The sequence below is a fragment of the Salmo salar genome, chromosome 02, assembly GCF_965601325.2.
Source record: "Salmo salar chromosome 02, fSalSal1, whole genome shotgun sequence".
Taxonomy (NCBI): domain Eukaryota; kingdom Metazoa; phylum Chordata; class Actinopteri; order Salmoniformes; family Salmonidae; genus Salmo; species Salmo salar.
The window spans coordinates 35,923,008-35,949,080 of NC_138292.1; the positions used below are offsets into that span (position 1 = coordinate 35,923,008).

The 26,073-nt window shown below is 41.4% G+C and overlaps 1 protein-coding gene across 1 annotated transcript; it reads left to right on the forward strand.

Moving 5' to 3' along the window:
- The first annotated feature begins 5,341 nt into the window (after positions 1-5,341).
- LOC106580852 (leucine-rich repeat and immunoglobulin-like domain-containing nogo receptor-interacting protein 1) lies at positions 5,342-25,041 on the forward strand. Its single transcript, XM_014162339.3, has 3 exons — positions 5,342-5,877; positions 20,609-20,725; positions 20,847-25,041. The coding sequence occupies exon 3, from the start codon at positions 20,859-20,861 to the stop codon at positions 22,692-22,694; it is 1,836 nt and encodes a 611-aa protein (XP_014017814.1). The 5' UTR covers positions 5,342-5,877; positions 20,609-20,725; positions 20,847-20,858; the 3' UTR covers positions 22,695-25,041.
- The last annotated feature ends 1,032 nt before the right edge of the window (positions 25,042-26,073 follow it).

The following is a 26,073-nucleotide window of genomic DNA, read 5'->3' on the forward strand; positions in this document are numbered from 1 at the left end:
TGCATATCCTACCTTCTGAGTTTGAGTAGGAGGCCGTTTAAAATGGGCACAATTTTTTTTCAAAAATCGCTGTAGCGCCCCCTATCCTAGGCGAACGACAAGAGGTTAAGGACAACAAAGTCAAGGCATTGGAGTGGCCATCACAAAGCCCTGACCTCAATCCTATAGAAAATGTATGGGCAGAACTGAAAAAGCATGTGTGAGCAAGGAGGCCTACAAACCTGACTCAGTTACACCAGCTCAGTCAGGAGGAATGGGCCAAAATTCACCCAACTTATTGTGGGAAGCTTGTGGAAGGGTACCCGAAACATTTGACCCAAGTTAAACAATTTAAAGGCAATGCTACCAAATACTAATTGAGTGTATGTAAAATCTGACCCACTGGGAATGTGGTGAAAGAATAAAAGCTGAAATAAATAATTCTCTCTACTATTATTCTGACATTTCACATTCTTAAAATGAACTGGTGATCCTAACTGACCTAAGACAGGGAGTTTTTACTATGACTAATTGTCAGGAATTGTGAAAAACTGAGTTTAAATCTATTTGACTAAGGTGTATGTAAACTTCCCACTTCAACTGTACATGTTTCAAGCAGACCACTACAGTCCCTGTGCCCAAGAACGCCAAGGTAACCTCTCTAAATGACTATCACCCCGTAGCACTCACATCTGTAGCCATGAAATGCTTTAAAAGGCTGGTCATGGCTGACAACACCATCATCCAAGACCCACTCCAATTCGCATACCGCTCCAACAGATCCACAGATGATGCAATCTCTATTGCACTCCACGCTGTCCTTTCCCACACGGACAAAAGGAACACCTATGTGACAATGCTGTTCATTGACTACAGCTCAGCATTCAACACCATAGTACTCTCCAAGCTCATCACTAAGCTAAAGACCCAGGGACTGAACACCTCCCTCTGCAACTGGATCCTAGACTTCCTGATGGGATGCCCCCAGGTGGGGAGGGTAGGCAACAACACCCCCTCGGTGCTGCGTGCTTAGTCCTCTCCTGTACTCTCTGTTCACCCATGACTGTGTGGCCGCGCATGACTCCAATACCATCATTAAGGTTGCCGACGACATGACGGTAGTAATCAAATCAAATCAAATTGTATTGGTTACATACACATGATTAGCAGATGTTAATGCGAGTGTAGCGAAATGCTTGTAGGCCTGGTCACTGTTGATCACTGTTGATAGGGAGGAGGTCAGAGACCTGGCAGTGTGGTGCCAGAACAACAACCTCTCCCTCAACGTCAGCAAGACATAGGAGATAATCGTGGACTAGAGGAAACGGAGGGCTGAGCACGTCCCCAATCACATTGACGGGGCTGGGTGGAGCGGGTCAAGAACTTCATGTTCCTCGGTGTCCAATTCACTAAGGATCTATCATTGTCCAAACCCACCAACACAGTTGGGTAGAGGGCATGACAACGCTTCAGGAAGCTGAAAAGATTTTTCATGGGCTCTCAGATCCTTAAAAATGTCTACAGCTGCACCATTGAGAGCGTCTTGACTGGCTGCATGGTATGGCAACTGCTTGGATTCCGACCGCAAGGCGCTACAGAGGGTAGTGTGTACGGCCCAACACATCACTGGGGCCGAGCTCCCTGCCTTCCAGGACCTCTATACCAGGCGATGTCAGACGAAGGCCCTAAAAATTGTCAAAGACTCCAGCCACCCAAGTCATAGACTGTTCTCTTTGCTACCACACAGCAAGCAGTAGTGTTGCACCAAGTCTGGAGCCAACAGGACCCTGAACAGCTTCTACCCCCAAACCATAAGGCTGCTAAATAATTAGTTAAATAGTTAACCAAATAGCTACCCGGACTTTGTTCATTGACCCCTTTTTGTACTCATCACATACGCTGCTGCTACTATTTACTATCTGTCACTTTATTCCTAGTTATATGTTCATATCTACCTCAATTACCTCGTACCCCTGCACATTGACTCAGTACTGGTACCCCTTGCATATAGCAAAGTTATTGTTACTCATTGTGTATACAGTTTATTATTACTTTAATTATTACGTGTTTTACTTTTCTATTATTTCTCTATTTTATTTCTCTCTGCATTATTGAGAAGGGCCCGTAAATAAACATTTCACTGTTAGCCCACACCTGTTGTTTACAAAGCATGTGACAAATAAAATTTGATTTGATTTGACATGTGCTGATGTGGAAATTATCACGGGATACCATCATATCTGGCAATGAAACAAAGCCATTCATGATTCCTAATAACTAATGATATTAACTGGGATCATTGTGCAGGCGTCTGTTATTTTTGTTGACGTGCACATGTTCCCTTTACTGTTTATGGGATTAAAGATCATGCAGAGCAGAAATTGCTAACCTCCACATTACACAGACAGAATAAAAAGCCAATTACAATGCCACAGACTGCAAGCTCATTCACTATTTTATTTAAAAATTGGTAGATCTCATCTGCCCCGTGCTGCTCCATCTCCAAGTTTGCTCTTTAGGGATTAGTAGTCCGAGACAAAATTTAGTTAAAGTGGTGCGTGCCTCATGCTTCGGCCTGCAAAGCATATTTTTAGACCAGGGTCAGACACTCACTGTGCAGAAGAGAAAATGAAATGAGCTGGGAGACTGTAGCTAAGTGATGTTCACTTTATAGCGGTGCCAATATTTTAAAGAATAATTGAGCACTCTGCATTATGGGCCTGTTCATTAGTAGAGCCAAGCAGAGCCACAAGAGACAACAGCTGAGGCCTCACTGTGGGATTAAATGCTGATGGGTCTATTTGGAGTTCCATGCTTTGATCCACAGAATAGTATTAGGATGACCTTTTACATCATATGAAATTCCATGCACCACAGTTACTATTGTGTGTGTGTATGTGTGTGTTTGTTTACTTGGTTGGTTGGTTGGTTGGGGTCTGTTATAGACTTTAAACGAAATCTCAAATTTAAATGGTGGTCAAACTATTATAACAGATGAAAGCCATTTTCACAAACTCCCAGTATCCCAGAATCTATTATCCGCATCAACCAAGCAACATTACCAACACATGATTCTGTTTTGCAAAAACATTTAACGAATTCATCACAACAATGATTTACTAATTACATGTTTGTCTGAGATTAGCATTTACATGTAATTCATTTATTGAGTCTTGCTTTGGAGAAGGGAGTGTGCTTTGTTTTTGTTTCCCCTTGTTTTCATTATATAAAAACATTTAAGGATGGATCAGAGCCACCCAAAACAAATAATCCCAATGTAATCTTCTTGGTTACAAAACGAAGTGCTGGCCGCTAACCAAGCAGAGCCTGTTAGCAGGCCTTTGACCAGCTGGCTGTGACAGCCGCTACAAAAAGAAAAACCCTCAAGAAAGAGCTCATCCTTAATTTCAGGCTCCTTCCTACGCAGAGAAAAACATAAAGATTATTCATATTATACAGATTATGATTCTTTATGGTATCATTCTGATGAAACACAACATTATCTTTCTGTTATTCTGTACATGTTTTGTTTTTGGCTAGAAATATATATCTACATTAATCAACAATGTTGATATAAAGATTTTGACAATGATGCAAATCATTCCTCATCATGTTTTCTCAGATTTCGTTCAGGTCTGATATATGTGAAATGGAGTATGTGGCACTAATGTAGTCCACTAGATTGTTTTGTTGTACTACTTTAATTCAGATTAAAGTAAGTGAACTCCATAAGGTAGTAAAGGTGAACCTGGTTAATTATAGAGAACCAGCTCCATCTCCCTTTGTTCATTTTAGACATTCTCCCCCCAGTGGCCAAACGTAATTAAAGTCCTTTGGGCTTTGCCAAGAGTGCCACTGTCCTCCCAAATCACTAATGGAAGGCACACCAGTTTCAGATACAGAGAAATAAAAGGCTGCTCACGATCATTACAGCAAATGTACCATACTGGTCATTAAAATGAATTAAGTGACTATCAGCTACATTATGTCGGCAAAGCAACCAATGCCAACTAATGCACCTCAGTGAACAACACTGTAGCAGAATGTCATTTGGAGAGCGTGGGACTCCTGTGCAATCAATACATAATGTATCTCTAATGCATTTTTTTTTTTTACATCAATCCTATTCTATCTGAATGCTGGATAACGCAGACAGGTCACCAGTGATACAAGTCAGTATTCTGCTGTCCATCCATGTCCGAGGATGTCAGGAGATGACCTGGAAACCGGCCACTAGGGGCAACAGTTAGCAATGTCACCTTCAAACATCTGCCTCTAATTCCAAAAGTTGCATGTTTGAATCCAGTGATAGAAAGTAGTTTTCTATATTTTTGTTTTAAGCCTATCCCAAACCTTACCCCTTACCTTAACCATTCAGAGTTAATGCCTAACCTTAAACGTTACCTTAAAAATTTGGAGTTGATGCATAAACTTAACTTTAAACACTTTGACATTTTCCCTTGTGAGGCAGTATCTTCAAATTAACATGGCCATGTGTTGAGTGTTGTTATACGCAATAACTTTCTGCACCTGCCTCAGTTTCAGACGCACTTTTCCTCTCGCTCCTCATCAGGAACATACCGGCTGGCAGATGCTCCATGTTATGCTCCATAGAGAGGAACCGCAAGGCTGCCCTGCTCCAATCAGAGAACACCAGGTAAACTGATGAGGATTAATTAAAATGGAACTGAGGTTGAGCCCAAATCTAACATTTACTAGTGGGAGCCAAGGCCCAACATCTAGTCCATCTGGCTTCTTTCTGAGAAACAGTCACAGTGTTAGATTAAAACAAAACCCAGAGTAGTTTGCCTGAATCCCATTGATGGGGAGTTGGATTGACTTGTAAAGCTCTCAGGGCATTGTCAGGTTGGCCATACATACTTGAATATGGTGGCGAAATCCCTGTTCTAGACAGAATTCTTCTTGAACATAAATCTCTTGTATAACCTAAAGGGAATGCTCAATTTCAGTTTAGAATCAAACATACCAATATGTTTTTGTATCAATTAAAATATCAAATAATGTTTTTTTAGGATTATTGTGGAAAATCCACGAGTGATTGCATGCATGTGTATGCACACTTTGAGGCATGAGCTCTCCAACTGAACCCTGAAGGAGATGAATTTAGACTGTGATTGCCCTATAGTTTTTTGTTTCTATATATTTATTTATTTTCTATACAGCTGGTGTCTTGCCTAAGTCAAAAGATTTGCCTGACCAGAGTGCACATTTGCCTATCATTCCCAAATATTGGCCTAGCCGGCGCGATAGTAATGTACTGTCCTGGATCATTTCCAGAACTCAATCAGTCTAGTGGATAAAATCACAAATCCTGTCAGAATGCTGAGAGCTCCGGGATTTCGCCACCATATTCGCGCATCTATGGTAGCCTACTATGAACTCGTTCTTACACACTTAGTCGTTGCGCTATGTCCTCATGGACAAGTTTTCCATTCATGTAGTTGACTGGTTCGTTGATGTACACCAATAGGCTACTTTCCTCCAGTTCGCTTGAGGTAGTTATGATATTTTTCTGTGGGATTAGATTGCGACTCGAGCAAAGAGCATCACTACCACGCAGAAGAGCACGAGCAGGGGCAAGAAGGCGGGCTTTCGATAGCGTCAGAAGAGAATAAAGTAGTCGACCTAAATTCTTTTCCGTAGCGTAATTATCCTACTACTCCCAGAGGGTGGTGCAGTAGTCAGAATAAATTAATGAAGGAGGACAAATTAAATTGTGCAAGGTCTCAAGGCATATGTTTTAAAGTCTTGCAAAACATGATAAATCAACCAGCAACCGACACGAAAAGCTTAGGCGAGAAGGAACTCGAACGTTTGGAGTTGTGCGTAAAATATGGAAATGTTTTACTATCAACGTTTTATTGAAGTCATTAGCTGGTGAGTTTTCGTTCATTGTATACAATTTTCAGTGTACATTTTAAATTGTGTAACCCTAACCCTAATTGATTGCAATTGTGTTTTTATATCAGACATAGTTCATAGGCTACTGATTTACCAATCTGCATTGTTGGCTACTTGTCAATAATATGAACAAAGCACCTGTGGGCAGCAATATTTTGAACATATTATGAATTACATCATACTTCTTTGTTTCTGGAAACTCACGCAGGACAGTAGTCCAGGAGCGGACTTGTGTTGTCGCCCTTTGGCGTCGATTGATTTATAGGTCAGCCTAATTCAGACCCCATGTAATAGTTTTTATGGTCAACGTGGGTTTCTGGACAGAGACCAGCTCAAACGAGTTCTTGACATGGCTTTCGACTTTAATCCCACAATAAGTGCCAAAATGGTGACTGTGATTTCCATTTTATTCCTTTGACTCAAAAATTGAACAGGTCCACAACCTAATATGTAAGGAACAAAAACGTAATATTAATAAATATACAAAAATACAGTACCTGGGTTGGCTAGGCTATATTGTCAAAGAAGCAAAGGCTAGACTACTTGATTTATCTTCCGATGTAAGTATGCAGAATGCTACGTTTTCCCGGTGGTGACAATAAAATATGTATTTTTTTTAAAGCAATCCTGATTGAGCCGGGTAAATGTTCTTATCATTTAGAATACGTTGGATGAGCCAATCATATAAATATCCATTAAAACGTATAATTAGATAGCTAGACGTTTATGATAGATTTTCAACTTCATAATTGATTTTCATCTGCAGCCTGATAAACTAAAATTAACATTTCAATTATAATTCATCATGGGAGAGAGAAAGATACAATAATGTTATCCAGCTTGTAGAATTTTTTTTAAAACTTTTTTTCCCCAGCCAGAGAGAGAGCGCATATCACAGAAGAAGGAGAATATCACAACAATGAAGTGCGACTGGCAAAGCACAGTGCCAAAGAGCACCTTTTGGTGACTGGCCAAATAGACACTTTAATCAGGAGGTGCTTTATGCACAGGAAGTATTTAAGTATTCTTGTTAGGGGAATGATTTACTCTGACTTTTATTTTTCAACCTGACCTGATCTGGGTCAAGCAAGAAAGTATTTTTCATCAGTGCCTTCTTTGTTTTGCTTGGTCGTCATTACCGAAGTGTAAATGGACTTGTTCTTAATTTCAAAGTTATGTGAGGCAGGGCTGCTTATACAGTCCCAACAGTCCAGGAATGAGAATATATTTCGACAGGTTGCTCAGCTGCAGCTTTTAGCTTCATCTGCAGTCCTTAATAGCAGGCTTAGTTAAAAGCATTGGGGCAAGGTCACGCGGTAACGGAGTCACACTCCCACTATAAAAACGGCCATATCTTTTTAATATGTGTCATGGAGCCATATGGGAGTCATTAAATGCATACAATTAAGATGTATTATTTCGTTTCTGGGCAGGTGTGACTCCATCAAGCACTAATACATTTTTTGCATTAAAGATATATTTGAACAATTACTTGTTAGTATTGCACTAACTAGTACGGCACTAATATATATATTGTGTGTGTATATTGTGTATATACACAAAATCCACTAATTGAAATCTCCATCGCTGTTTTATGTGACCACGTTGTCCAAAAACGACTCTGAATTAAGATTCAAAGATGTCTGCAGAAATAATGGGGTGTCAGCTATGATATACGTGACCTTGCCCCAATGCTATATACTTTTGTAGATATAGTATATCATAGCTGACACCCCATTATTTCTGCAGACATCTTTGAATCTTAATTCAGAGTCGTTTTTGGACAACGTGGTCACATAAAACACCGATGGAGATTTCAATTAGTGGATTTGGCTATTTCAGCCATACCCGTTGCTGACAGGTGTATATAATAGAGCACACAGCCATACAATCTCCATATACAAACATTGACAGTAGAATGGCCTACCTGAAGATCTGTGACTTTCAACGTGGCACCTTCATAGGATGCCACCTTCGAAAAAAGTCCGTTTGTCAAATTTCTGATCTGCTAGAGCTACCCCGGTCTACTGTAAGTGCTTGTTTTGGGAAGTGGAAACGTCTAGGAGCAACAACGGCTCAGCTGCAAAGTGGTAGGCCACACTAGCTCTAGGAACGGGACCGCCGAGTGCTGAAGTGCGTAGCGTGTAAAAATCGCCTGTCCTCGGTTGCAAAACCCACTACCGAGTTCCAAACTGCCTCTGGAAGCAAAGTTAGCACAATAACTGTTTGTCAGGAGCTTCATGAAATGGGTTTCTATGGGCGAGCAGCCACACACAAGCCTAAGATCACCATGCGCAATGCCAAGCGTTGCCCGGAGTGGTGTAAAGCTCGCCGCCATTGGAATCTGGAGCAGTGGAAAACATATTAATGCCCATGATTTTGGAATGAGATGTTTCACGAGCAGGTGTCCACATACTTTTGGTCATGCAGTGTATGACACCTTGAGTTTGAAAAAAAATATATATATATTTTGGTTATTGAATTACAGTGAAGTGGATTAACACATGGTAACAGAATGATGGTAACAGAATGACATCATGGGTCCTTGATCTGTACTGTAGACAGGTTAGCTGACATCACAAAAACAATGCAAACGCTGGGGCAGAAGGCAGTGTGTTGTTGTGATTCTGGATGGCCAGATAACTAGCAGCAATGATAAGAAGCTGCCATGTGGGGAGTCGTTTCAGCTAGTTTTATGTTGTTCTTGATACCATGTCTTGTTTTGAGGTGTTTTGACTAATTTCCTGACAATGCTAATATGGCAAAAATGTGCTAGCTAGCTAATCAACAACTGTAATGATGTATTTGAAGGACAAGTTCTCATTCTGCAAATGTATTTGTTTTCAATAAATATTGGATAATAAATATATACTAAACAAAAATACACTGCTCCAAAAAATAAAGGGAACATTAAAATAACACATCCTAGATCTGAATGAATGAAATAATCTTATTAAATACTTTTTTCTTTACATAGTTGAATGTGCTGACAACAAAATCACACAAAAATAATCAATGGAAATCCAATTTATCAACCCATGGAGGTCTGGATTTGGAGTCACTCAAAATTAAAGTGGAAAACCACACTACAGGCTGATCCAACTTTGATGTAATGTCCTTAAAACAAGTCAAAATGAGGCTCAGTAGTGTGTGTGGCCTCCACGTGCCTGTATGACCTCCCTACAACGCCTGGGCATGCTCCTGATGAGGTGGCAGATTGTCTCCTGAGGGAGCTCCTCCCAGACCTCCCAGGACTAAAGCATCCGCCAACTCCTGGACAGTCTGTGGTGCAACGTGGCATTGGTGGATGGAGCGAGACATGATGTCCCAGATGTGCTCAATTGGATTCAGGTCTGGGGAACGGGCGGGCCAGTCCATAGCATCAATGCCTTCCTCTTGCAGGAACTGCTGACACACTCCAGCCACATGAGGTCTAGCATTGTCTTGCATTAGGAGGAACCCAGGGCCAACTGCACCAGCATATGGTCTCACAAGGGGTCTGAGGATCTCATCTCGGTACCTAATGGCAGTCAGGCTACCTCTGGCGAGCACATGGAGGGCTGTGCGGCCCCCCAAAGAAATGCCACCCCACACCATGACTGACCCACCGCCAAACCGGTCATGCTGGAGGATGTTGCAGGCAGCAGAACGTTCTCCACGGCGTCTCCAGACTCTGTCACGTCTGTCACATGTGCTCAGTGTGAACCTGCTTTAATCTGTGAAGAGCACAGGGCGCCAGTGGCGAATTTGCCAATCTTGGTGTTCTCTGGCAAATGCCAAACGTCCTGCACTGTGTTGGGCTGTAAGCACAACCCCCACCTGTGGACGTCGGGCCCTCATACCACCCTCATGGAGTCTGTTTCTGACCGTTTGAGCAGACACATGCACATTTGTGGCCTGCTGGAGGTCATTTTGCAGGGCTCTGGCAGTGCTCCTCCTTGCACAAAGGCGGAGGTAGCGGTCCTGCTGCTGGGTTGTTGCCCTCCTACGGCCTCCTCCACGTCTCCTGATGTACTGGCCTCTCTCCTGGTAGCGCCTCCATGCTCTGGACACTACACTGACAGACACAGCAAACCTTCTTGCCACAGCTCGCATTGATGTGCCATCCTGGATGAGCTGCACTACCTGAGCCACTTGTGTGGGTTGTAGACTCCGTCTCATGCTACCACTAGAGTGAAAGCACCGCCAGCATTCAAAAGTGACCAAAACATCAGCCAGGAAGCATAGGAACTGAGAAGTGGTCTGTGGTCACCACCTGCAGAACCACTCCTTTATTGGGGGTGTCTTGCTAATTGCCTATAATTTCCACCTGTTGTCTATTCCATTTGCACAACAGCATGTGAAATGTATTGTCAATCAGTGTTGCTTCCTAAGTGGACAGTTTGATTTCACAGAAGTGTGATTGACTTGGAGTTACATTATGTTGTTTAAGTGTTCCCTTTATTTTTTTGAGCAGTGTATAAACACAACATGCAACAATTTCAAAGAATTTAAGGATATCAGTCAATTTAAATAAATATATTATGCCCTAATCTAACACGACTGGGAATACAGATATGCATCTTTTGGTCACACGTACCTTAAAAAAAAGATAGGGGTGTGGATCAGAAAACCAGTCAGTATCTGGTGTGACCCCCATTTGCCTCATGCAGCGCGACATCTCCTTCACATAGAGTTGATCAGGCTGTTGATTGGGGCCTGTTGTTCCACTCCTCTTCAAAGGCTGTGCGAAGTTGCTGGCTATAGGCGGAAACTGGAACACGCTGTTGTACATGTCGATCCAGAGCATCCCACACATGCTCAATGGGTGACATGTCTGCAGAGTATGCAGGCCATGGAAGAACTGGGACATTTTCAGCTTCCAGGAATTGTCTACAGATCCTTGCGACATGGGACGGTGCATTATCATGCTGAAACATGAGGTGATGGCTGCGGATGAATGGCATGACAATTGGCCTCAAGGTTGAAATTGCCATTGATAAAATGCAATCGTTTTTGTTGTCCATAGCTTATGCCTGCCCATACCATAACCCCACCGCCACCATGGGGCACTCTGTTCACAACGTTGACATCAGAAAACTACTCGCCCACACGACACCATACATATTGTCTGCGGTTGTGAGGCTGGTTGGACGTACTGCCAAATTCTCAAAAATGATGTTGGAGGCGGCTTTTGGTAGAGAAATTAACATTAAATTCTCTGGCAACAGCTCTGGTGGACATTCCTTCAGTCAGCATGCCATTTGTACGGTCTCTCAAAACCTGAGACATCTGTGGCATTGTGTTGTGTGACAAAACTGCACATTTTAGAGTGGCCTTTTATTGTCCCCAGCACAAGATGCACCTGTGCTGTAGACAATGCTGTTTAATTAGCTTCTTGATTTGCCACACCTGTCAGGTGGATGGATTATCTTGGCAAAGGAGAAACTCTCACTAACAGGGATGTAAATGTCATTTGTGCACAATATTTCAGAGAAATAATATTTTTGTACGTATGAAACATTTCTGGGATCTTTTATTTCAAATCAAATTTTACTTGTCACATGTGCCCCGAATACAACAGGTGTAGACCTTACCATGAAATGCTTACTTACAAGCCCTTAACCAACAGCGCAGTTCAAGAAGAGTTAAGAAAATATTTACCAAATAAACGTAAGTAAAAAAAATAAAATAACAATAAAATAACAATAACGAGGCCACATACAGGGGGTACCGGTACTGAGTCAATGTGCGGGGGTACAGGTTAGTCGAGGTAATTTGTACATGTAGGTAGGGGTGAAGTGACTATGCATAGATAATAAACAGCGAGTAGCAGCTGTGTACAAAACAAATGGAGGGGGCGGGGGGTGTCAATGTAAATATTCCAGTGGCCATTTGATTAATTGTTCAGCTGTCTTGTGGCTTGAGGGTAGAAGCTGTTAAGGAGCCTTAAGATCCACTCATTAAGATCTGGCCAATAAGTTGGCACGGCCAATACACCTGAACACACTTAACAAGATAGAGGATAGAGATAATTTTGTTGATGCTGAGAACGGAATGTATATGTTTTTAAATGACATTCTTAGAACATTCTCTAACGTTACTAACGTTTTCTTGTGGTTTTTATGGAAAGAACAATTTGAGAACATTCACAATGGACAACCACACTCTCATCAAACTCTAAGAAACATATGGTTCTCAGAACATTATGTGCTAGCTGGGTTTGTACCCACAATGCATCACTATTGACCAGACCAAATCTGTACCAATCATAGACGTGTCACGGTTATCGTCGGTGAAGGAGGACCAAAATGCAGCAGGACTGTGTTTGTTCATTTTGAACATTTATTAAATCAAAATGAACTCAAAAACAAGAGAACGAACGATCCACTGACAGTCTGGCAAGGCACAAGGCTAAACTCAGAACAATCTCCCACAATTAAACAAACAAACACACACAACTAATATAGGACTTCCAATCAAAGGCAACACCACACAGCTGCCTTCAATTGGAAGTCCACCCCAATTAACCAAACATAGACATACAACTAACTAGATAAACATAGAAATACGTAAACAAAGATCATAACCCGGAAATACTAAATCAAACACCCTTTTTCCAAAACACCACCCTGAACCACATAAAACAAATACTCTCTGCCACGTCCTGACCAAACTACAATACCCATTAACCCTTATACTGGCCAGGACGTGACAAGACGTCTATGTTTCAAGTTTGGACATCACAGTACAGCACAATGCAGCACATATTAGAATAAAGTACAGTATAGTTCAGTACAGTAAATTTCAGTACAGTACAATAGAGTAAATTATACTGTACTCTAGTGTGCTCTACTGTACTAAACTCTACTGTACATTACTGTATTGTACTGACCTCTACTTTTCTGTACTGTACTATACTGTGCTGTACTGTGCTGTCCAAACTTGTGAAACAGACATCTATGATTGGTTCAGATTTGGGCTGACCAAATTTCCACTGCTTTTCAACATCATGGACGTTCGGTGTCGGTCAGTGCTCAGTGGGTGAGAGGGTTGGTTACACTAAATGAAAAGAAAGGGGGCTCATGGATGGGTGTCAGTAAGAGGTGGGTTATCCAGATTGCTTTCAAACGCTTTGACCACCACTTGACAGAAAGAAAACAGTTATGAGCTGAACATAACAGTATGCCAGTGGAAGGGAGGACAGTAGCAGGTGACCCAATTGTGGTTTCTGACTACTATGAATTCCCATTGTAGCCATTCAGTTGCAGTCAGTCTGTTACAGATTTTTTGGGTTATTCTTTTAACGATTTGGTAACAGAATAATGCGTTTTAATCACTTAATAAATTATGAACCAAATTGTTATCAGTAAAAACATAAAACTACTTGGTTGGTCTACCTTTACTTGTTACTTATGTGAACTTTCATTATCCTCCCTCATGAGGGAGAAAAATTAGGAAATATCTTAAAGATATGTAGGTTTTTGGTAACTGAATGATACTAGGCAATATTTCTTAAACTTACAGAAGGCAAATCGTTTTTTTAAATGTATTTTTAATACCTTTTAAGACTTTCTGCTAGATGTTTTCTAAGACCCCTTTTCCATCTGTTTGACCATTAATCAAAGCCTTAGTTTATTCCTAATTTCTAGCATGGAAAATGGTGGACAATTTCTTTCCCCCCAGAAATATTCACTCTCGTAGGTTTAATTTCACACCAAATGTGATGTGCTCCTATGAACTTCACATGTGAATGCTCATAGGGCTTTTAACATGGAACTGCCCATCACTAGTATTGGAGAGTTGGTTTAAAAAACTGTTTATGGAGGATAATGCATTCTGTTCACACCAACTCTGTCCTGGGTTGACAATTTCAAAGGATTGTTTCTGTCATTCTCTTTTTTTTTTACCATATCAGTAGCCTCAAACAAGACCCTTTGGAAGGATTGTGCATAAACATTATGTCTACATAATAAAAGTCACAATATGAAGATTTAAATGGCAATACCCTTGGGCTCATGTCAAACCAACAAATAACTTATTTTCGCCATTGCAGTGGTTATGAGAGACTGTGCTAAAGGACTAGGACTAATGTTTATGCATGTTTTCATTCTGCCTTTAATTTGATTAAGTTCAACTAAATTGCCATAGTGTTTCTGCATATCAGAGGACTTATTAAACTAATCAATGATGTAAACACAACATCACAGCACTATAATAAAACCTCATTGTTAATTTTCCAACCAATCCATTTGAGCAAAATGAAGCATGGTTGAAACAACCTGCATACTTACTCTGAGGTCACAAGGAAATGGACACTGTGTCTCTGTGCCTTTATTTGATGATGTATTCTTTCAGACTCATCCGCGCTTATCACATTTATTGGATGAGATAACATCCCCAGTATGTGCTGTACCCAGAGAGGACAGTATGTGCATTTCATTAGCGTTCCACATGATTGGACCCACGCTATAGCTTTAGCACCACCATAGCAGGTTACCTTTATTGGAATGAAGTTAGGATTGTGGATGGCTCTGATCAGATTAGCAAGCAGCCCGTAAGTGTGCCAAAGGGGAAAAGCTCCACCTGTCCAGTTCTGTGTGGAGGATTATGTAGTGTAGTTGCTTTTCTGTGAAAAACGCAACCCGTAACAAACTGTTGTGGCTCTCTTTCAAGAGGTTGCTCTCTTTGTCCTCTCAAAGCTGTTTTGGAATAGTGAAAGCAGAGAGGGTATGCTGAAAATGGAAGGACATTCTAATGAAAGTGTAGCCTAAAGGAGACCTTGTAACAGGCCCAATGTAATCCAAGAATGGTACAATTGGCCGCTGTTATATATTCTTGGTATATTCCCCATAGGCGGAAAGTTCCCTGACCGCTGAAGTCCACCTTCAGAAGAATCAAGCACCTTTTTATAAAGCGTGCTTGCTGGAATCCTTGTTTACCATCCATCTCCTCTTGTCAGACATTGTTCTTTCTCTCATTGTACCTCGTTGGATTCAACCTGTCAATGCTATTAACTAAAACGACCTCATTTGGCATGTCACATCAGTGCTACACTGAAACCAATTATCTTTTCTCATTTATTTGTGCTATTATTAATTTTGCAGACAGTGCACTTTGTGCGAGCAGTGACTTAACTGACTGCCTTGATAAAGAATTATAATATAGTGCACCCTACAACACGACAGAACAGTGTCTGTGGAACCAGATTGATTTGAGTGGGCTGTCACAGTGACCCACTTCTGCCTCTGCCTGTGAGAAAGAGTGAGAGTGTAAATACAAACATATTCAAAGCACACACACACGCATACACACACACACACACAATGCATAACGCCTAACCTTAAGCATCCCGACGCATAGACACACATTCCACCATACAAAGACCAGAAACTCTCCATAACCCACAGACATTTAAGTTGCAAATACACACAAAAAGCATTTGTATAAAACACATTAAATCCAGATGAAACAAATGCAATTGCAAATGTGGGCACAGTTTAATATAATCATATTTGTCACAGTTGCAAGCTTACAGCCAGACAAACATACTCTTCTTTATGGCTTCCCTACATGCTTAGTGTAATGCAATTACACAAGCTATCTAACGTAGGTCTACACACACACACATAGACACACACACACACACACACATACACTGCAATATTATTGAGGTATACGTTGTCTTTACAAAATGTTTTAAAGTGATTGAATCAGAAATGGCTTGCTTGACTTGAGGTTGTTTACGGGCCCTTTCTCCTTTCCCTGGCAGACCCAATGGCAAAAAAAAATCTGGCATTCTGAAGAGCGTTGCTATTCTCTCCCCCTCAGCCTAGCAGCTGTTCTGCTCACAAACCTTTTAATACACGCTTGTAGAACTCTGGTGCATATCACAGAGGCTGGTACACAGGGGCAGGTGCCAGGAGCAATAAACAATGTCTTTCTAGCACATAAAAACATACAGATATACACACTGAGACACTTTCAACAGAGTGGATGCACACACCCGGACCCCCTGGTCTGTGCTGTTGTTTAATTTCAGCCATCTTAATTGGTCTAAGAATAGCACTTATACAAGTGTCAAAGTGCAGCCTGGCTTACACTGCAATCTCTTTCTAACCCCATGGTGATTTAGATAGTGACCAATGTGGGGAGGGGAGGAAAAGTCTGCCAGGGTGTCTGTTTTGAGGACTGACGTCAATACAGTGAATGAACACAAGACTGTTCTCGTGGCCCATCCAAAGCGGCCCCCAGCTAGACATCATGCACCGGTTCAATTGGGTCTTCTTGCCTATAATCTCTAAGTGTCCCTGCCAATACTGATCGGGGAAAATGTGTCTTGAGGTAGGAAAGACCAAAGGCTTTGGGAAATACTAGTCAGGCTGCAGAGCAGATACCACTTCAAAACAATGAATCACATAAAAAACAGATCAAACTTAGTTTGGGGTTGTTGTTTTGCTCTGTTTCTGCTGTGGGTCATGTCAAAACGAGAAGGAGGCTCATGAGCCACAGTTTTGGTTACCTAAAGTGATTCCATGGAGTCAGTAATGGGGATTCTGTAGCTAGGCACGCACTGCAAGGTCACTGTTTTGACACTGAGAATGTTCTGACATCTGTCCACAGTTTGATGTAACACGATGACAGCTGAGCAGACTTGATGAGTTTTGTGTGATGGTGGGGGAGAGCTGAGTGGCAAAGTCCAAATGTTTGAAAGAATTAAGCAACAGTGGGATCCAACCCAAACACCAAACATGGTTTCTGGATCTGCCATGGGATTGTCTGAGTGGATGTTACATCAGGTTGGCTTTGATATTGTTTGCATTTGGCGTTGTGGTTGTCTGTTAGATAAGAGCTGGCCGCTGCACAGGTTTGGACGGGTGGGTTTTGGTGTTATGCAAAAGTTTTACATATCGGCCAATCAGGCATTTTGCCATCAACTGTCCAGCTGAAAACAAAACAAACCCAATACCCTTACCACCCAGGACAGACTTCATTCAGCAGCTTCCTCAACAACAACTATTTCAATTGGATCAATACATGAAATAGAATACTATTTTTACCCGTTAGAATGTACTAAGCATAAATACAAATGAATATGATACCGTGTGACTGTGGAATCCAAAGTGGATGAAGTCTAGATTCCTGACCCTGTCTAATTTGACAGACAGGGTCAGCCCTAGGTCAGGACCATTGGCTGCAATCTTGCTTCATGGTGTATGCATGAACATACAGTACCAGTCAAAAGTTCGGACACACCTACTCATTCAAGGCTTTTTCTTTATTTTTTACTATTTTCTACATTGTAGAATGATAGTGAAGACATCAAAACTATGAAATAACACAAATGGAATCATGTAGCAAAAAAGTGTTAAACAAATCAATATATTTTTTTTATATTTGAGATTCTTGATGACATCTTTGCACACTCTTGGCATTCTCTCAACCAGCTTCACCTGGAATGCTTTTCCAACAGACTTGAAGGAGTTCCCACATATGCTGAGCACTTGTTGGCTGCTTTTCCTTCACTCTGCGGGTTTTGCGACAGCACTTGAAGAAACTTTAAAGGTACTTGAAATTTTCCGGATTGACTGACCTTCATGTCTTAAAGTAATGATGGACTGTCGTTTCTCTTTGCTTATTTGAGCTGTTCTTGCCATAATATGGAATTGGTATTTTACCAAATAGGGCTATCTTCTGTATAGCACCTCTACCTTGTCACAACACAACTGATTGGCTCAAACGCATTAAAAAGGAAAACAATTCCACAAATTCACTTTTTTAACAAGGCACATCTGTTAAATGAAATGCATTCCAGGTGACTACCTCATGAAGCTGGTTAATGCCAAGAATGTGCAAAGCTGTTATCAAGGCAAAATCAAGGCAAAGAGTGGCTACTTTGAAGAATCTCAAATAGAAAATATATTTAAATTTTTTTGGTTACTGCATGATTCCATGTGTGTTATTTCATAGTTTTGATGTCTTCACTATTATTCTACAATGTAGAAAATGGTAAAAATAAAGAAACTCTTGAATGAGTAAGTGTCCAAACTTTTGATTGGTACTGTATAGCAGGAGGAATTCTATAACACTGTGGCTAAAGGCTCAACCTCTGACAGCCCTGCCTCATTCGGACCACCTAGCTTCCCGCCGTGATGTCATGCACCTGCCAGTCTCTGTCTCTCACAAGTCCACACTGAGGGATCAACACGGTTAATTTATGTTAGCTTGCACTATGGTGTTAGAATGGTACAAGCAGTTCCAAGCATCTGAGCGCAAGTGGATGGGTTATGAGTCAGCCCTTCTAGTTGCTATAAGACCGTTTTCGGGAATAGCAGTGATGAGACAAGCCGCTCTGGGACCGATTTCAACTTGGCCGGTCAGTGAGAAGGCTGTGTCGAGAAAGGAGTGAGAAAGTGTCTCTATGATGTTGGACTGTGAGAGACCGCAGCTCCCGCAGGTTTGACTGAGCTCAGCACTCTATATTAATAATATTGATGTATTAGTCATATCATATGCATATTCATTTGATATATTGGATGGTAGATTTTTAGCATTTTTGGAGTAGTATATGATATATTTTAGAAAGGGCATGAACAAAGAAATATGGTAACGGTAAATAATTGCAAGCTATATTGTACCATATTTACTTGTATTTTGGTTTTAAGCAGTAGTTAAATCACAGCAATGGATCGGTCCATAGTCCTCCTTCATAAGTCTTGATGTTCCTGGCAACACTTTGTCAGCTAGTGAATGTTTTCTTCAGTGATATGAGTTGGATCTTGGGGCCAATTTTTCAAATGCAATGCTACAATTAGTAAACTGATTGGATTAATTTACAAGATATCAGCAATGACATGATTATGTCGTCACATTGTACCAGTTGGGGGAAATATATGTAGGCTATCACTTTTTACTTTTGTTTATTTAGGTTTTAACTTTTGATCAGTGGTGGAAAAAGTAAAGATGCCTTTAATAGAAAATGACTCAAGTAAAAGTAAAAGTCACACAGTAAATTCTACTTGAGTAAAAGTCTAAAAGTATTTGGTTTAAAATATACTTAAGTATCAAAAGTAAAAGTATAAATTCCTTATATTAAGCAAGCCAAACGGCACAATTTTCTCATTTTTTTTATTTACGGATAGCCAGGGGCACACTCCAATATTCAGACATCATTTACAAACGAAGCATGTGTCTTTAATGAGTCTGTCAGATCAAAGGCAGGGATGACCAGGGATGTTCTGTGCATGAATTGGACAATTTTCCTGTCCTGCCAAGCATTCAAAATGTAACGAGTACTTTTGGGTGTCAAGGAAAATGTATGGAGTAAAAAGTACAATATTTTCTTAAGAATGAAGTGAAGTAAAAGTATAAGTAGTAAATATAAATAGTAAAAAATATAAATAGTAAAGTACAGATACCCCCAAAAACGACTTAAGTAGCACCTTAAAGTATTTTTACTTAAGTACTTTACACCAATGCTTTTGATGTTGTCGATTTAGATTTTGCCTTTTGGTGTTCATGAGGGCTAGATCTAAATGCAGTTGCAGTTACAACTAATGTTTTTGGCATTTGTGTCAGTATAAGAGTTAGTGCTTTAGTCAGTGCTTTAGTCGTCATCAGGATTAAAACTTTTAAAAGCATTCCCAAAATCTGATTTGCACCATAGTTGAATCACAAATGTTGCTGAAATGTATGTCATATTATATTTTATATATTTGTACTTAAAAGGATAGCTTGAGATTTTGGCAATTAAGCCTTTTTTTTCTACTTACCCAGAGTCAAATGAAGCAATGTATGCGTCTGTGTGCAGTTTAAAGGAAGGCAAAGGTAGTTTCTGGAGCTATTGCTTACTAGCGTTAGTGCATTGACTGGAAGTCTACAGTAGCTGCTAGCATTGTATCCATGAGTTCATCTGACTCTGGGTAAGTAGAAGAAAGGGCTTAATTGCCAAAATGTTGAACTATCCCTTTTAATACAGTGTAGTTGAAAATGTTCCCTAATTTCTTGTCCTGCTTAATTAATTGAAAAGGAGCCTGCACAGTACGACAAAACCTTTTTGTTTCTTGGGGTATGTATGATGTGCCTCTATGGGAATGTTAGACTATTCCCTACTTGACCTTCTCAACTTGGTCCTGTATAGCTAACGTGCGCACATCTGCCTTCACATGTCACTGGCCCTGACCACAGATAGCCTGCCTAATCCAGATGTCTGGCCAGGGGGCACAGCTCCCATCTGAACTGGCCTTCATCAGGGTTTTTAGAATCAGTAAGCATAGGTCTGGATGCACTAATGAGGATTTTTTTGTGCAGATCAAGATGGGGCACGGTCATGGGCGTATGTTTCATTACCGTACCACTACCTTTTAGCCTGCAACTTAGACTGAGGATATAAGGTGCAGAGTAAAAGTGGTAAACAATGTATTATTTGGTAATCAATTAGTAGAGATGTTGTTTGTATTAAAAAGAGATGTAGGTCGATAGTAATTAGGACATCTGCTCTAAATAGTACCTTAATTATGCTCTGACGTTGATAATAATTATACATTTTTTATTGTCTTGATTCCACTCTGAAATTCACCACTTTTTTAGGTTTATCTCAAAATGTTGGAAACTCATGCTTTGTCCATAAATATAGCATTTGCAATCCATGATTTACAAATGCTACAAAGAATCCTTGCTTTTGTTTTTTTGGGGGGGAGATTAATTCATGTCTCTCTTGTCTCTCTAGGCCACTTGCAAGGACATGTTTTTTACAGAACATCATCTCTTATAGAAGACTTAACTCAAGTCTGATCCCAACTTGACCACCACTGGTTATGAAAACCTGCATCCTCGCAGTAAATCGGTAAGTTCCTTAACAAATACTAAAATATATTCAGACCTTTGTTTTCATCTGTTATGGCATTGTGAGTTAGCGTGACTGCTCTTTAGCTATCAGTTCATAACCTTTTTGTTTCCATTTTTAGGCAGGAGGCAAGATGTTTGTGGAGTCTGTTGTCCGATGGGGGGCATGGAGCATCTTGCTCCAGTGTGGATTATTGGGCGTGTCAGCAGGGGACTTCCCCTGGCCTTGCCCTGCCAGGTGTGTGTGTCGGCTTGAGACTTTAGAAGTGAATTGCTCTGACAAACAGCTGACTTCTGTGTCTGAGGGCTTCGCTAGTGGCACCCAGCGCATTAACTTATCTCGTAACAAGCTGAAGACGCTGGGTCGTCGCCAGTTCTTTGGGATGACCCAGCTAGAGGATCTGGACATTAGTGACAATGTAATTGCCATGATTGAAGTGGAGGCTTTCCAGGGCCTGCAGAACCTCAAGACCCTGTGCATTAGGAGCAACCGCCTCAAGATCATCTCTGTGGGGGTCTTCTCCGGACTGCCCAGCCTGCGCTTCCTGGACCTGAGTGAGAACGAGATCCTGGTCTTTCTGGACTTTACTTTCCGTGAGTTGGTGAGCCTTCACCAGCTGGAGGCTGGGGAGAATGACCTGGTGTTCATCTCCCAGCGGGCCTTTACCGGCCTGCAGAACCTGCAGGAGCTCAATCTGGACCGCAGCAACCTGACCTCCATCCCCACCGAGGCACTGTCCCAGCTCCAGAGCCTGACTCGGCTGCGCATGATCCGCCTCACCATCTCGGCGCTGCCCAACAATGCCTTCCGCCGCCTGCATCGGCTGCGCAGCCTCGTCATCTCCCACTGGCCCTTGCTGGACACCCTGGCCAGCAACAGCCTGATTGGCCTCAACCTCACCTCGCTGGTCATCAGCAGCTGCAATCTCAGTGCTGTCCCATACCAGGCGCTGCGCCACCTGGTCTACCTGGGCTACCTGGACCTGTCCTATAACCCCATCACAGCCATCCAGGGTAACCTGCTGGGAGACCTGTTGCGGCTGCAGGAACTGCACCTGGCTGGGGGCAACCTGCTCCGCATCGAGCCAGGGGCCTTCAGGGGGCTGGCATACTTCCGTCTGCTCAACGTGACATCCAATCAGCTCAGCACACTGGAGGACAGTGCCTTCCACTCGGTGGGGAATCTGCAGGTCCTGCGGCTGGATGGGAACCCCCTGGCCTGCGACTGCCGACTACTCTGGGTGGTCCGCCGGCGACAGCGCCTGAACTTTGACGGTCGCCAACCCACCTGCTCCACCCCGGACATGGTGCGAGAGCGGGAATTCCGGGACTTCTCAGAGAAAGAGCTCCCGAGACTGTTCACCTGCCGGCAGGCCCGCATTGTAGACCGCAGGTCCCAGGAGGTCAGGGTGGAGGAGGGCACTACGGTGCTCTTCTCCTGCAAGGCAGACGGTGACCCAATGCCCTCCTTTACCTGGTTGTCGGCCCAGCGGATTCCGCTCTCCACTACGGGGCGCATCAGGGTGTTGTCCAATGGGACTCTAGAGGTACGCTATGCCCAGGTTCAGGACAGCGGCACATACCAGTGCACAGCGGGCAACGCAGCTGGCAACGACAGCCTGTACGTCAGCCTCTATGTGAAGGGTTTCCCACGTAACCGTACCATGCCCTTTTTCACCGACGAAGGCTGGATAGAGTCCTCACACGCCCCTACTGCCAACTCCTCTGCACACGTGGCCAACCAGTACCCGTTTGATGCCAAGACACTGATCATCGCCACCACCATGGGCTTCCTGTCCTTCCTCAGCTCAGTGGCTATCTGCTTCGTCTTCATGTTCTTCTGGAGCCAGAGCAAGGGGCAAATCAAACACACAGCAACCATCGACTATGTGCCCCGTACCTCAATGGGGGTAGGAGGAGGAGGGGGGGGTGGAGGGGATGCTGGCAAGTTCACCATGAAGCTTATCTAAGGTTATGTGGGAGAGAACATGGGACACATTGACTATGTCACCCCATGAGGGTGAAGGCTCTACAGGGACACAGGGCCACGGTCTGCCTTCAGAAAGCTAGATCCTCAGTGCACCCTTAACATACAGAAATTATACATATCTGATGACATATCATCCTAAATATCTCGGAGAAGAAAATAATGAACAGTGGTTGTCTAGAAGCCGGTTTATTTCAACTCTGTTGTCAATTTTTTTAAATGGTGTCATTTTCTTTATTCAAGTATTTATTCAACATTACAATTACAGTGCTACAAATCGAATTTGCCGTTGCAACATGATGATATTAAATATTATACATGTTCATGTGTATAAGGAATGCTCTTAAAGTGTCAAGGTTCATTTCACTCATATCAGGTGTGCTTGGTGGATCTGATATACAGATATATAGTAAGTGTGGATATCATGTGTCAACTTGCCAATACAGGTCAAGCAAGCATTGCCCTCTGACCTGCGGATAACTATTTATTCTTATCCACAGAGGATCCATTCAGAGATTGCATACTTACAATTTGCTTAAGGCTCTATGAAACTATAATAATATGCAAACACATGATTGTAGTTGTATAGTTATAATGGATGTATAGAATATTGTACTAGGCTATATTCAAATACTGTAGATAAATCAGTTTCACTGTACAGTAACATTTCATGGCTCACTTTTTGACTAGCCTCTATTTTACGAAACTTCATGTTGTTTTGGGGACAGGAGTATTATATAGCTATCAGAACTTCATGTTGTTTTGGGGACAGGAGTATTATATAGCTATCAGAACTTCATGTTGTTTTGGGGACAGGAGTATTATATAGCTATCAGAACTTCATGTTGTTTTGGGGACAGGAGTATTATATAGCTATCAGAACTTCATGTTGTTTTGGGGACAGGAGTATTATATAGCTATCAGAACTTCATGTTGTTTTGGGGACAGGAGTATTATATAGCTATCAGAACTTCATGTTGTTTTGGGGACAGGAGTATTATATAGCTATCAGAACTTCATGTTGTTTTGGGGACAGGAGTATTATATAGCTATCAGAACTTCATGTTGTTTTGGGGACAGGAGTATTATATAGCTATCAGAACTTCATGTTGTTTTGGGGACAGGAGTATTATATAGCTATCAGAACTTCATGTTGTTTTGGGGACAGGAGTATTATATAGCTATCAGAACTTCATGTTGTTTTGGGGACAGGAGTATTATATAGCTATCAGAACTTCATGTTGTTTTGGGGACAGGAGTATTATATAGCTATCAGAACTTCATGTTGTTTTGGGGACAGGAGTATTATATAGCTATCAGAACTTCATGTTGTTTTGGGGACAGGAGTATTATATAGCTATCAGAACTTCATGTTGTTTTGGGGACAGGAGTATTATATAGCTATCAGAACTTCATGTTGTTTTGGGGACAGGAGTATTATATAGCTATCAGAACTTCATGTTGTTTTGGGGACAGGAGTATTATATAGCTATCAGAACTTCATGTTGTTTTGGGGACAGGAGTATTATATAGCTATCAGAACTTCATGTTGTTTTGGGGACAGGAGTATTATATAGCTATCAGAACTTCATGTTGTTTTGGGAACAGGAGTATTATATAGCTATCAGAACTTCATGTTGTTTTGGGGACAGGAGTATTATATAGCTATCAGAATATGACAGTGTCCAGCGGGTGATGAAATTCTAATCTGTACATAAGAATGTATCCAATTCCATGTCATATTATAAACAATCTTTTAAGCTTTAAATCCTATTTTCATTTTATTTTTTATAACAAAGTACGATAGTTCGCACACATCAAATACAGAGAATTCAAGATCATTTTTTCCAATTCATTTTTTTTTATATCAGCGGAATTTCATACTGTATAATTTGGTAAGATATTGCAGTCAGCAACAATGCTAATATAAATGTATAACATTTATGTAACCTCACACTGTTTATTTTTACTGAATGTTTATCGATCACAGGGTATTGAAAATATGTGCCTGAGTAATCTCACTCGCCATTAAAGAAACAATGATGAACTGTAATGGCGAACAGTACCTTGTGAAATTCAATGTCAAATGTAGGTCGTGGACATTTCCATGCTCTAGGTTACTTTATGGCTGTATCTAGTCCTGTGGATTAGTGTCACTCAAATATGCCACTCTTATTTCATGTACACTTGTTGTGTAGGTACACACAAACCAAAATTCCAAAACAATGTAAATGATGTACACATCTATAGTTAAGTCTGTTGTTTTGCTATCTTATTTGTAAAATATAATCTTTTTGCATTTTGAAATGATTAAAAACCTCTTTAACCTGCCTCATTGCCTTGGATTGATTCAGCAATATCCCATAGCCTTTTATGAAATGACAAAACTATTCAGTCTGCCCCAACATACAAATCTCAGTGGATCTGAGTTGGGCTCTATTTTAAATGACTATACAGTACATTGTTAAAGAATTGCTATGAGAGAGACATCCTTCACTGCATAAGACACAGCACGTTGATAATCTCAATGTTTTGACTGAGTTGTCAGACCCATTTCAATCGATTAGAGCAGAGAAACAGATTTGTTTCATCGCCTCAGTGCAAACGCAGATGGTTATTTGATAGAGCTATGTTTGTTTGTTACACTTCCTTGTTAGTCTTAATTTTCAGACGGGAAAGGAGGAAATAGTAAATTAGGGTTTTGCTGTATATTGTCTCATTAGTTCAGTTGAAGGTGACAGCATGAAGGTCAACCTCCACGATCAACCTCCAGGAGATCCACGATCCACTGACAATTTCCCGTCCAGACGGATATGAAGCCCACCAGCTTTAAGTAGATTCTGTGGAGAGCAAATCATTTTCTCTCTTGCCCTTGCCCAGAATAATCCAGAAAAAATGATAATCACGTGCATTTGCAGAGATTTAAACCCTTTTGGATTACCTCTGCATGTCTCAATCTGTTATATAGGTCTGTCTGGTGGCTGCTAACCCGAGGCCTGGCCTGTCATATTATCTGTTTTAATGCAACTATTTCCTCTCATGGAATGGAATCCAAAGGTTTTACTGTAGCGTCATAAGCCAATGCTCCCTATGGGAAGCAAATCCAAGGGCATTATTTACTTACTTGTGCTGTCAGGTGCAATGTTCATTGATATTAAAGACTGCGAGGACAGAAAATCATAATTTTTTGTAGGTATAAATCTATTCAGGTTTACAATAGCCTGCCAAAGAAATATATACTCTCAAGTAGGCCTCATGGTTTACAGTACAGGTCTACAGTATTATTGCACCTCTACACAGATATGTCCACAAGAGAAAGAACTTAGGTGTCCGTTTTAACATGGTTAACACCTTTAATGAAC

Bases quoted from the DNA above. Each gene is read 5' to 3' on its own strand.
- LOC106580852 (XM_014162339.3), top strand. From the start codon at position 20,859: ATGTTTGTGGAGTCTGTTGTCCGATGGGGGGCATGGAGCATCTTGCTC.